Genomic DNA, 13,767 nt, shown 5'->3' with positions numbered 1-13,767 from the left:
GATGAAAGTTCAGTAGGGATTCTCCAGCAGAAGGATTTTATATTTTTTGGGGGTTTTTTATCCTAGAACATAGATGTAAGATCCAAGTTTTTTTAATAGTGAACATTACTGGTATTTAAATGCTTTGAGTTCCAGAATATGTAGAACTCCCAGAAATATTTTCATTAGTTAAAACTGTATAAGTAACATCAGGCAAAAGTTTTGAAAAAAAACAGTTTGACAGTTTCTGTGATTCGAATGTTGCTGGATATAGCTTTAATATAGGCAAGATTAATTCAGAAACATGTTCACAATTTCTTAATAAAAGTGGAGCAGACAAAAGCCAAAATAAACATCCTTGTCCTGAAAACACTGAGGTTAATGAAAGCTGTATGAAACGGTTGGCTTTTGAGATCTCATGCTCAACCCTTTTAATAAAGGGGCATTATATGTTGAAAACCGTTTGAATTCCAGGTGGATCTCTTGTCTCCCTGTGGTCCTCCATGGTCTGCAGGGGCACAGCTACGTCACATGGCCTGCACCATGGGCTGCAGGGGAATCTCAGTTTTGCTGCCTGTAGCCCCTCCTTCTCCACTGATCTTTGTACAAGTCTGCAGTTGTTCCTCTCATGTGTTCTCACCCTGCTCTTCTGTAGTCACAATTACATTTGTCCAGTAACTTTGTTTCCTCTTCATTAATCAGCTATCACAGAGGCATTACCACCATTTTCAATTGGCTTAGCCTTGACCAGTGGAGGGGCCTGTCCTGCAGCCCTCTGGCACTGGCTCTGCTGGATATAGGGAAAACTTCCGGCAGCTTCTCACAGAAACTAGTGCTGTAGCCCCCCACCTAGCAACACCTAGCTACGCAAATCCAATACACGTTTTTACAAAACTCTCCTTAATAATTTCTTCAAAACAAAGTGGTGCTTTTTAGTATCACTGAATATCTGTCTTAAAGATAATAACGCCTATAATGTAAAGTCGTTATATTATGTTGAAAGGCTTTTTCCACCTTATCATTCTCATTGCACATTAAAGAATAATACACTCGGTAATGTCCCACAGATTGTATGTGGTTTCTTTCTGTTATCTGCGAAGTATCTTCTTAGGTGTCTTCTTTACTGCATAGCATTCATGCCAGACAGGTTTGATTGTACAACCATAACCTCTGATGTTGACCTAAGTTAATGAGGAATGGGTGTGCCTCACTTATTTTGCAAAGAAATCTCTGCATACATTCAGTGTCCACTTTCTGCCTTAAGGTGAATTGCTGAACTGCAAAGATGAATTGATTGCATCCTTTACATAGTGAGATTATATACTTCAAGTGATTGTAAAAAAATCTAGGAAAATTTTTTCTTTGGATTCTCTTTACCTAACAGCAGTTAGCATTGTTCCATGAAAAATAGCAGCAGTACAACAAACTGTGACCACTTCCTTAAAAGAAGACTTGTGAGAGATAGCTCAACCAGTTCTTCCATTCACTTGAGTTGGAATTCTGTAAAAAATCCTACTGATTACTGAAGAAAACATTATTACCATTACTCTATTAGTACCATAGACAATATATATAAATAGTGTGAAAGTATCCAAAATACTTTTTTTGTTTGTTTGTTTGTTTTGTTCACATGTAACCTGTCTGGTTTAATTTTCTTTATTTTTCCATATGGGTACTCTAGATTTTCTTTACTATTACAATTTATTTTTTTTTTGTTCTGGGCATTTTTAAAATAGAGAACTGATCTGATTTACAGTAAGAGTTTTCTGAGGTAATAGCTCTACTGACTTAGAAATACTGCTGGTTTGTTTTCCTATTCCTTTCCTGTGACTGGGTTATTAAAGGAAGGGCAGTCACCCACCAAAGCCTTGACTTGTCATTGTTTGTAGCTCAGTGCTTTTCAACATACATAATTTAATAGTAAAATTTCATGCACATCTATTTCTTGTCTGCTTTTTTTATAAATTCAGGTTGGAAAAAAATCATTAGCAGTGAGATGGGTTTTATATGGGAGTGGACTGCATAGTGTGACAGTGGGACATAATAAGGACACTCCATGAGCTTTGATTATGTTTGGTCATATCTCAAGAAACATGTCTATTTGGATTTTTGTTACAAATTTTAATGATAGAAATGTAGAGACCAACCCACTTTTGGCAATTGCTTGAACTTCTATTGTGTAAACTTTCAGGACAGCAAGCACTTTGATATGTTTCATACCTGAAGTTCCAAGAAAAAACCCAATTCTGACAGAATTAAGAAGTCAGCATTTCACTTCACGTTTGTGTGGAAGTGACTCTTACAGTTAGTTATCTAAAACATAAGGTATGTCAGGGAGAACCTAGATTAACTCATCCTCATGTATAGTAAAAGAAGGAACTCTCATTGCTAGCAATAATGTAAAAAGAAATGGAAAAATGTTCAATATTCAGTTGCTTTAATAAGTTCACAGCTTAAAAGAAAGGTTTGAAAGGTTGTGACTGCTCCCTTAAGGTTTCATTAAAGTCAGGGGAACTGGGGTTTGGCTATAACTGTTTTGTAGGTGATAGTTTCAGGAGCCACACTGCTGCTGTTTGGGAAGGGAAAAAGAGTAATAAATAATCGCTGTGATGCAGAATTGCATCCATGTGTGAGTAAGCGACAGGTAGAGCATATGATTTAGAACTGCTTGGCTGTTTTTTTGTATGAATGTACACTAGCTAGTACATGTCTCCAAGAAACCACTTAATTCTCAAGATTTTACATCCTTAGGTGGACTAAAATATCTTCTTAGTAACTGGAATGCCTGGTTGTGCAAAATCTGAACTTTTTTTGGTGTAGTGTATAAACTGGAAATAGCAAAATAAGGCAATGCCATTTTCTGAATGAAGACTTTTTCTGCAAGAATAATGAAACTTTCTGGACCGAGAAAAGTATTTTCAGCTTTTAATGAAACTTTACCTAGTTAAGAAATAACTCTTCTTGATTTGCTTTTCAGTCTGTATGACAAACGTTCCTTACCTAATTCTGCTTCAGTTTCTTACACTCTTTAAGTATAGTCTTCTGCAGTAATGCAGCATTACATCCTATTTGTTGTTCCAGGAACTTTGGAATCTTCTGGTGATACTAAAATTGGAAAAAATAATTTCTGTCTGTGTTGTTATCTTAGGTTGCTATTACTCTCTCTTTCTCTCTCTTGAATTTGCAAGCGAATGCAAAATGAGCTTTTAAAGGAAGAATGAAGTAGAACTTGATTTACAGTAGCAGCTATATAGGTGTGAATGCTTTATGAACAAACTTACTTTGTTAATAAAATAATGAAGCAGAATTCCAGATAGTAAGGCAAGTATGGTCTATGTCATCATTGACTACACTGTGTAAAAATAAAACCCATCAAAGAAGCCTTAATTGTATGTATAAAATACCAAGGGACATTTTTTGATCACTTGGTAATTTATTTTCAGAGTAGAAAAATGATACCCAGTGTCATCTCAGAACTTTTTCTAGTTCAGAAAAAAACAGGAAAAGACATGTAAATGCCTGAGCTAAACTGACTATTTTTTACTATATAATTTTAGTAATGCCTTACAGAGTTTTTGTGGTGCCTTACTCAGTTTTCTGGTTTTGTAGACTTCAGGCTCGAATTGCTCACAGAATCCAGGAACTGGAGAACTTGCCTGGTTCTCTGCCCCCTGATCTGCGAACCAAAGCTACAGTGGAATTGAAAGCACTTAGGTTACTGAATTTCCAGCGCCAGGTAATGCCATTTACTTTAGGAAAATTTTCATAGTGATCACAAGCAAGTATGTTCATGCAGCAAAGAGTAAACTGGGAATAGATTCTGCATTAGTGCAGCCTGTAAGCAGATCCTGCATGAAAGCTGATGTAGCCAACAAGCAAATCATGGAAATGTTAGATGTTGTTTTGGTAATAAAAATGTGCAGGTGTTACTTTTGCTTCTTGCTTTATCTTCCAGTCTAGTAACCATATTACTGTGTCTTTTGTAATGAACATGACGTTGGTACATAAGCAGAATAAATGCTGGACAGACTCCTGATTTTTCAGCATGGATCTTCTCAACAGATACCTCTTTCTAGACATAATTAGTATTTCCACAAGTCCCCTTTTTTAAATAAAAATTGTCTTGTTGGTGTTTTATGTGGTATTTCTCTGTGATTTGTTTTTGGGATTTCTGCTATGGCACAGACTTTGAAAATGAAACATAACAGGTCATACATAAGATTTAAGTTGAATGTTGAGTGCCTATGTCAGCAAATTAATTTCAGATAAGGAATCTGCCAGACTGTTATGGGCCTCTCGCCACTGGCTTTTAGTGGCTAGTTTGGAAGAACGAAGATAAAATCTGGCAGGTCAAGCAAAATACTTCCTGACAAATGCCTTGGCAGGAGTTGTGCCATGGTGTCCAATTCTTCCTTCCTTTCTACCCTTGGCATTCCTTTTTAATGAAGTTTTATTAGAGGTCAGATGAAAAGCAGCAGGCTCTCCCTGCTCTGCTGCTGGGACTATGGCAATACTGTTCCAAGTTCTTAACATTTACCTCTCCTGCCTATTTTCTGTACAGCTGGCAGTGAAGCAAGTTTTTTGGTTATGTTCAGGTCCAGCACTAGAAAACGCATTATGTATGTGGTTCATTAGCATTTTATTTCGATGGTGTAACATCTTGGCTGGCCAATTTTACTGCAGCAGGACAGTTCTTACCAGCATCTTGTAAAGAGGGAAGAAATAATGATTAGAAGTATTAAAACTTTTGACCATTCTGTGAAGGTTTAAGATTTGTTTAGGGTAACGGATGTAGCTGTTGCAACTGTATCAATGCTGTATCTTTACACTGTAATGAAAATTGAAGAGGAAATGGGGATATATTTTAAACTGCTTACTTTTTTATTCTGCCGTAACAGTGTTTAAAGTTGTTTTATTAAGAGCTATTATATTTTTTCAAGTGTTTGTCTTTTCCCCCCTCCCTCCACAGTTAAGACAAGAGGTAGTAGCCTGCATGCGTCGTGACACAACACTGGAGACAGCACTGAACTCCAAAGCCTACAAACGAAGCAAGCGCCAGACTCTGAGAGAGGCTCGTATGACAGAAAAGCTTGAAAAACAGCAGAAGATAGAGCAGGAGAGGAAGCGTAGGCAGAAGCATCAGGTATTTTAACTTGTTAGGTGTTTGCCCCATGAAAGAAAATGCACCTTGTTTTGCTGTGCAGATCTTGTCTTTTACGTATTTTATTTACCTTTGGAGTTTTGTTGATTAAAAAACTCCAAGTATTGTGATAAGTAATTGGAAGACTTTAAGATTAGAACTCCTGCATTCCCGATTTCAATCCTTGCTGTGTCAGAATGCCTGCACTAACTTGATTCTCTTTCTAGGAATATCTGAATAGCATATTGCAACATGCTAAAGATTTTAAAGAGTACCACCGGTCAGTTGCTGGGAAAATTCAGAAACTTTCTAAAGCTGTGGCAACTTGGCATGCCAACACTGAGCGTGAGCAGAAAAAAGAAACTGAGAGAATTGAGAAAGAAAGAATGAGGAGACTAATGGTAAGGAGTAGAGGAAGGAATATGGTTGTTAAAGTTATGTACTGTATCCTTTTAATATGATTGTATACTATCTCAGCCACTCTCATGTGTTTCCTTTGCAAAGTACTCAGTGATGAAAAGAGTGTAAATCCAAAACTGCTACATTTTGTTATGTGTATTTCTGTTAATGATAGATACTGTTGAATTTAACCTATAGCTCCTTCTTTTTTAGGGATTTTTTTATAGGAATATTTTTGCATTTTTTACCAGCATGAAAATTTAGTACAGCCACTTCTGAAAACAGCATCTTAATCTTACTAACTTTATATATTAACACTTTCATATAATTGCAGGGTTATTGATCTACTTTACAAATAATGGACTTTGCTTTATTTCTAGATTTATAATTCTGAGGATTCCACATAATTAACTTGTTGATGGCATTACTCCACAATTTTTACATACAGTTGATTCCACATATAAAGTACCTAACCAATAGCAGTAATGCATGTATTTTTAGAATGGATAGCAGTCAGTTCTACGCATTTAATGCTTCAGATCAAACTCCTTACCATTTCATGGTTTTTTCCTTCCCTGTACCCTCAAAATATCAGCTGTATCATTCTAAGAACAGAGTAAAATGGGTTTATGTATAATCTTGTCTCTTCAGAATGCTGTGGAACTAGTCAGGGGGCTGCCTACATTTCAGTGGTTAAAATAATTCTGGAATTCAAAGTGTAGACAGATCAGTGCATACATACATCAGTGACTCAGGGTAGAAAAAATTCTTTGAGAATTCTTTGGTTAGCTCTATCTTAACATTTTCTTAGCATTTCACCAACACAGAGTGAAAGGAAATTTACAGGCTTACTTTGTAACTTGCTGGCAAAAAGGAGTAAGTATCTAATAGAAGTGTAGATGTAAACACTAGTTCCTGTCCAGAATCTATCCCCACCATGAATATGGGCTGAACAGTTTCGTTTTAAAAATCACAAAATGAAATGCAGAAAAATTTAAATATAACACTGATATAAACTTGGAAATGAAAGCTTGTGTAAAGTGTAAATTAAGAACTTCCATGAGAGAATAAAAAATGTGTAGGCCCTAAAGCATTTCTTAAAATTACGTAGTAATTAGCATTATAGAGCTTTTTTATAATTGGAGATAACCATCAGCAGTTTGTCTAACTTAGCTGGTAAAAATGTTAATTATTAGCAAAAAATGAGCTGATTTAAAATAAAATCAATATTAACATTTGGGAAATACTTTTGTATATTGTGAGGTTCAGCTTATGTCAAATTCAACATGCAGTGTGATAAGTAATGAAGATGTCCACTGCTGAAAAGTACGAAGTAGGTTTGAATGTCCAGAAATGGAACACGGATCTTCAGGATACCATTGCTACTGGATTATCAATGCTTTTTCCTAGAGCACCTCACCAAGACTGGTTAAGCTCTTACCAAACATACAGAATTTCATAGGCATATTCAGTTTAGGATTTTGCACCTACTGCTCAATTAAATCCTTTTCAAAACCAATCTCTGTGTTTTGTTAATGGGGTTACTTAGCCTATGTAGTTTTAGTCCAGTCATGGTAAATTTGGAATTCACGTACGTGTACCACTGTTTTTTTCTTAAAACATCATCTCCTCTCAGATGCTTGCCATGGTCTATGAAAATGTGCTGTGTCTGAAACTTTTCAGAAATGCTGAATTCATTCCATAAATTTCCCTTAATTTGCTATGATTAGAAATGGTGATTGTGTCACAGTTCATTAGTAGTATTTTTTTTTTATATATATATATATATATATATATATATATATATATATAGTGCAAAAATGGGCAATTGATGTGATTTAAAAGATACTCTCAAGACAAGCTTAAATGCGTAACCAGAAGTACCTTGGCTAAATTACACAGACTGTGTATTCAGTGACATTAGAAGCAATAAAAAAAACCAATAACACCAATTGTAATGATAATTTACTTTTCCTGAAAATTCAGGGTTTGAGCGTTGTAATTTTGATGGGTTGAATATATCAATCGAATTTCGCAAGATCAGTTTGAGCATTATAGCTGTCCTTTCTAACTGTATGCCATTCTGGTGTCTCTAGAAAAGCAGGAGATCTCCCAGAGTGCTTTATTTTAAAGAAATCATCTTTAAAGTATTTCTTACTCTTGTTTGTATTTTATAAGGCACTGTATACTTCCTTAATTTGTTATTTCAGCAAAAATTGAGATGGGCACCTCTGCTGCTTTTTTGTATTTTTCTGATGTTCTGTATTACATCATTTACATCGTTAGAGCATGTGTAAATTAATACTCGTTTTTTGTCCAGCACACACAGTATAACAAGGATGCAGAAATTGCCAGGATGACTCAGAGACAGACTTTATCTGGTGAATCCTGTTTCTCAAAGTGGAGTCTATCAGAGATGAAATAAACCAGAGTAGAGTGATACATAAATCTAACAAAAAAATTTCACATGACTTCTAAGAGAAAAGGATCTGCATTCATACTGGACAAAAGACTAAATGCAATTCTATGTCCAATTCCTGTATTCTTCCTTCCTTGGTAAACTACCTGCACTTTATGTCTTCGAAAAGTCATCTCTGTAGGAGACTTATCAACGCTGTTTTAGGGCATTCAATCTGCATAACATAGCATTGTTTCCTCCACTGCAGGTCATAACTGCTGCATATTTTTCCAGTCATTAGTCCATGAGAGTAGGAAATGTGTGAAATCATTGAATCTCTGTCTCAGAGTCACTCAGCCTTGTCAGGGAGCTCTAGTTGAACTACCTTCTGGAAGTGTTAACACTGAGTTCAAAACAGGTTGCTCAAGGCTTTTTCTAGTCCTGTCTTGAAAACCTCTAACATCAGAAATGGCACAGCTTCTTTGCCTATTCAGGTCCTTCTGAAGTGCAGCCCAGCCCTTGAGCGTATTGACAGATAACCCCTGGTTTCACGTGCTCTGCAAACTTGACTGATGTACCCTCCATCCCTTCCTCTATGTCAGTGATAGACATGTTTAACACAACATAACACAGGATAGACTCCTGTGGCATGGTTCTTCATTCGGCCTTCAGATAAAGTACAACTCTCTGACCTTGCAGTGATGGATTTTGGGTGTATTGGGGGGATGACAAGCAGGACCCAGCAATTTGCACTTGCAGACCTGAAAGCCAATTGTATTATGGCCTACATCAAAAGCTGAGGCCAGTGAAACAGCAAAGTGCCATTATAAAAATGCAAAGTGCTAGGCCCTGCCCTTGGCTCACAACAATCCCAGGCAGTGCCACAGGCTGGGGCAGAGTGGCTGCAAAGCTGCCCACAGGAAAAGGACCTGGGGGTGCTGGGGACAGCAGCTGAACATGAGCCAGCAGTGCCCAGGTGGCCAAGAAGGACAATGGCATCCTGGGCTGTTCCAGCAATAGTGTGGGCAGCAGGACCAGGACAGGGATTGTCCCTGTTTACTCAGTGCTGGTGAGGCCACACCTCAAATCCTGTGTTCAGTTTTGTGACCTCACTTCAGGAAGGGCATTGAGTTGCTGGAGCTTGTCCAGAGAAGGGCAACAGAGCTGATGAAGGGCAAGGAGCACAAGTCCTTGTGAAGAGCAGCTGAGGGACCTGGAGTTGTTTAGCTTGAAGAAGAGGAGGCTCAGAGGAGCCCTCATTGTTCTGTACAGCCATCTGAAAAGGGGTTGTAGCAAGGTGAGGGTTGGTTTCTTTTCCCATGTTACAAGCCATAGGACAAACAGAAATGGTCTCAAGTTGTGCCAGGGAAGGTTTAGATCAGATTTTACATCGAGGGAAGTACTTCACTGAAGGGGTAGTCAAGCATTGAAACAGGCTGCTGGGGAAGTTCATGAAATGTAGATGTGGTGCTTGATGACATGGTTTACTGGGGGCCTGGCTGTTCTGAGTTGATGGTTGGACTTGATGTCTTTCAACCTTAAAAATGATGCTGTTCTATGAAAATCTGATGAGGTATTAGGAAGAAATACTTCATTGTGAGACTGTAGAGGCACTAGAATAGGTTGGTCAGAAAAGTGTTAAAGAAGTGTTAAAGGCCAGGTGGGATTTGGTTTTGAGCAGTGTGATCTAGTGGAAGATATCCCTACCCATGACAGGGGAATTTGAACTAGATGATCTTTAAGGTCCCTGCCAACCCATCTGATGCTGTGATGGGCCCGATCGTCCAATGATCTGTTCACCCACATAACTACCCTTCTCTGCAGATCATAACAACCTAAGATAACACTTCATTGTTGATGTAGGAGTTGGATGATGCCCATTCACCATCATTTCTGTCATGACTGACATCATTTTGGTGTCACTAGGCTGAAGATGAAGAAGGCTACCGCAAGCTGATCGATCAAAAGAAAGACAGACGCCTGGCCTACCTGTTGCAGCAGACAGATGAGTATGTGGCTAACCTGACTAACCTGGTATGGGAGCATAAACAGGCACAAGCAGCCAAAGAGAAGAAGAAGCGAAGGAGAAGAAAGAAGGCAAGTAATTACAGCTGGTATTTTAAGCCATTTCTTCTTCAACTCCAATTTAAATGTTGATAAATGTGATGATGCCTGATTGTCATAGACATACCAGAGTGTCTAAAACATCTACACCACCAGATTGTTGAGGATCAGGGAGCTCATCTCTCTGTCTACTTAAATATATATATATATATATATATATATGCTTTTATTAACTCAAAAGAAGGTGATAAGGAGGCAGGATTATAAAATTCTCAGCTGTTAATCTCCTCATAACGTTAATTTGCTCGTAAGCTTTGTGCAGGTAAAATTGGGACAGATGTGTAAGTTAGGATTAATGTATCCAAAAGGAGTGCAATGTATCAAAAATACATTGTGGAGAAGATGGCAACAGCCTGGTTTGTGTAGCTGTCTCTTCTTCGGCACCTATTTTAGACTTCCATGTTATACACTGGGCTCAGTCCATTTTGTTAGGACCATTGAAAATGGCTAAGAAACTTAGCTAGGTTTATTATAGTAAGTGGGTAGTAATGTTGTTCATTGTGAGTTTTTAACCTTTAATTGAAACTTTCCAATATTACTTTTCTTCATATGAAATGTTTTACCCTGCAATAAAAAGTGATTGAAATTGATCAGTGCAATTTTCAAAAAAATAATTCCATGTGTGAAATAGTGATTAAGGGATGATTTGTAATTTTTTATGACCTGAGAGTACCTTTCATCACTTGCGAATGTATAAGAGGATTTTTATAATCCATTTCCATGCCTGGTTTGCTACTAATTACTGCTACAAATACAAGCATTGTGTTTACAGGGTTTACTGACTGTACCACAAATATGCTAAAAACAATCAGCAGAGAAAAAATACTGATCTTGGACATTAATGACCTAAAAAATAGTACGTGTTTTCTCCTGCTCTCAAAAAAAACTCTGTTCTTGAGTGTATGTTCTTAACATAAGAACAGTAACCTGTCTACAGAATGAAGATGTAATTTGAATGGAGTTCTTGGCCTGTATTAACCGTGAGAACACGCCTGATTTAATGTATACAGTGCTCAGTAGAGATAGTCATTATTGAGACAGCACGAGAAGTAACTGCATCGCTTTAATAATGTAAATAAATATGTATTCTTTAACTGTCCACATATGTAATGTTTCTCCATGTCAGTTTAGCCTAAGTTTGTATGAGAAACAGCATTATCTGCTGGCCATGTCAGTAAAGACATAATTGTCTGTCCCTGAAGCTGAAAGTAAATATGTCCTATAAATATTCAGTGTTTATATATATCCCACCCTAAAACCTAAGGGAAGATCAGCAAAAGAAAGTTTAAAAAAAAAATCTTTGCTCTGTCTTCATCCTCTGCACCTTTTTATTTATTATTAACTTTATTCCAGCAATCTTTTGCTTATATGTGAAGGAAGTAGGAGTTCACACAAATATTACCCTTTATTTTAATCCAGAATTCTATGAATTTTTCATTGCATGGCTGTGGAGGACTTTGCAATTAGTGAGCACTGTGTCTTTTTAGAAGTCTTTTTTACACTTTCAGTTTTTAGGATTTTATGTTTTGTAATCCATATTAAAGTTTACTCTGCTAATAGCTATAGTTAATGTTTTATACTTACAGAAAAATAAGAAAAGAGAATTCTTAGGATTTTCTCCTAGAAATGGCAGTGAGGAAGTAAATGGTAAAGAAATAATCTTTGCCAGACCCATTATAGAATATCTAAGTAAATATTATATTCGTAGCAGAATAAAATTTGAGATTAGTCCATTCTTTCTCTGGGATACAGTTTCTGTAATCCTCATGATAGATTTTTCATGTTTGTTTCTTTCATATTCCTCTCTTTGTGTTTTCTATCTCTAGCTTCCTATTGTAGTCATGGATAAGAAAAAATATTCCACATGAAATTTTCACCTCATAGGCTAGTTCAACTTGCTATGCAGCTTTCCACTTTATTGTTAGTAGTTTTTCCTGTCATTATGCAGAGAATTAACAAAATGTGACTTCCTGCTTGTTAGTATTGAGATTTCTCAAAGGATTAAATTGTCAGCATTAAAGATCTGTTTGCATGGTCCAAAGTATAAGTGCAAATATGTCTGTCATTATTTACATTTCTTTTCTTTGTAATATGTTTTCTGAATTTCCAAAATTATTTTTAACTACGGGTTATAAATGTTTCACAGCAGGTTATGATTTTTGGACAGTGAACAGCACTGATGCTTACTGCTTTTCTGTGATTTGTGTTACAAGGTTCTTTTCCATTGCCTATAGCTAAGGTATAATAGTCTTTATGTATTAGACAGTATTCTCTAGTGTAAAAGAGCGGATACCAGCTCTGGTTCATTCAGGGAAAATGTATCCTCAGTCAATGCAATATGTTCAGCCAAGACTAGATACGTGTTTTCATAACTTCTTTTGCTCTTGTGTTTATTTAAAATCCTCACTTCTGGTACAATTTCTTTCTTTGTCAGCAGTCATACCTGCTGCCCAGAAATGCTGAAGCAGACAGCCTCGAAGCTTGTATTGTTGTTGTTGTTCCTACTAAGATGCTCAGCTGCTGCATGTTCATTTCAAGTACATGCTTTAGATAATGGAATTTAATAGCAAAGAAAAAGGCTGAAGTATGATGTGGAGCATGTATTAAGGATTATATCAATATTGAGAAGTGCAGATATTCCTCAAGTATACTTCTCAAACAAAAAAAGGAATAACTTGTATTTTTTTATTTATCACACACCTTAATAATACTTGGAAGTTTTCATCACTTCTGATTAGTGTATTCTCTTTATATTAGTATCCAAAGCAATATTTTGCTGTAGTACTAAGAAATCAGCAGTAGGAGATAAGGAGAGGCTGTAAAATGCCCTTTCTTGCTCAGAATTGTTTAGGAAAGTTTGAATTCAGAAGCAAACTATATGTCTTTAATTTTTCCTCATACTGTGCTGACATTTTTAAGCAAGGTAAATGAGGATAAGCCTTGAGGAAGATAATGCTCATTTCTCAGGTTGGTGCATGGAGAGAAAAAAAAAATCTAGCTTTTTCCAGTGAAGAACTCCAGGGTTCCTTTTGTTTCTAATTTGAGTAAGGTCTACACATAATTGGAATATAGTACGAAGAACTGAAAAAATACTCTCCTTCTAGTTGGTTGTAAGACCAAAAAACCCCAAAATATATACCCAAGATAAAAGTGCCTTGCATGAATATACAATCTGTGATGCCTACTGGTACCTTTAAAATGAAGTTTAAAGCAGTTTAGAGGAAATTAATAGTAAATAATATGAAAATAATTTACTATTTCATTTGCATTAGAATAGTCTATAAGCAACTGAGCTTTAGGTCTGAACCAGAAATTGAGTGGGCCAGCCACTTCCTATATGCAGATTTATATCACTGACTGAGGTGAGTAGGTACCCTCATTACATTGGTAAATGCTTTTTGTGTGCTAACTGCTCTGGGCCTGTCTCTGTCTATATCCATCCACACCTTCAATAACTTGAATCCCACACTATTCAGAAATAAGTGAAATATATTAATGATCCAAAATGTTTGCATCACATAAGGTATTCTTTCTGTACTTTTAATCTGACCATAGTATTTATCCCTTCTTCATTTCTTGTAGAAAGCTGAAGAAAATGCAGAAGGAATGGCATCTGGTCTTGGTCCTGATGGAGAGGTATGAATTTTTACAAAGTGTTGGTTTCTTTTCTTCTGGTCTGTTTATGGCTAAAAAAAACAAAACCAAAGCAACTTTCCAGTGATTATTC

The 13,767-nt window shown here is 36.6% G+C and overlaps 1 protein-coding gene across 2 annotated transcripts in view; it reads left to right on the top strand.

Moving 5' to 3' along the window:
* Positions 1–13,767, top strand: part of SMARCA2 (SWI/SNF related, matrix associated, actin dependent regulator of chromatin, subfamily a, member 2) — a 112,230-nt gene that overhangs the window by 33,662 nt on the left and 64,801 nt on the right. For both annotated transcript variants that reach the window (XR_009934192.1, XM_062514089.1), the window contains exons 7-11: positions 3,589–3,715; positions 4,949–5,122; positions 5,347–5,520; positions 9,843–10,013; positions 13,623–13,676. Coding sequence is in view for 1 of the 2 variants with exons in the window: in XM_062514089.1 (XP_062370073.1) it covers positions 3,589–3,715; positions 4,949–5,122; positions 5,347–5,520; positions 9,843–10,013; positions 13,623–13,676 (700 nt within the window). In the remaining variant the exon portion in view is untranslated. The remainder of the gene's footprint in view (positions 1–3,588; positions 3,716–4,948; positions 5,123–5,346; positions 5,521–9,842; positions 10,014–13,622; positions 13,677–13,767) is intronic.

Source organism: Cinclus cinclus, chromosome Z (genome assembly GCF_963662255.1).
Source record: "Cinclus cinclus chromosome Z, bCinCin1.1, whole genome shotgun sequence".
In the NCBI taxonomy this organism is placed as follows: domain Eukaryota; kingdom Metazoa; phylum Chordata; class Aves; order Passeriformes; family Cinclidae; genus Cinclus; species Cinclus cinclus.
Note: the sequence above shows the minus strand (reverse complement) of the source record. Positions and strands in the feature narration are given on the sequence as shown.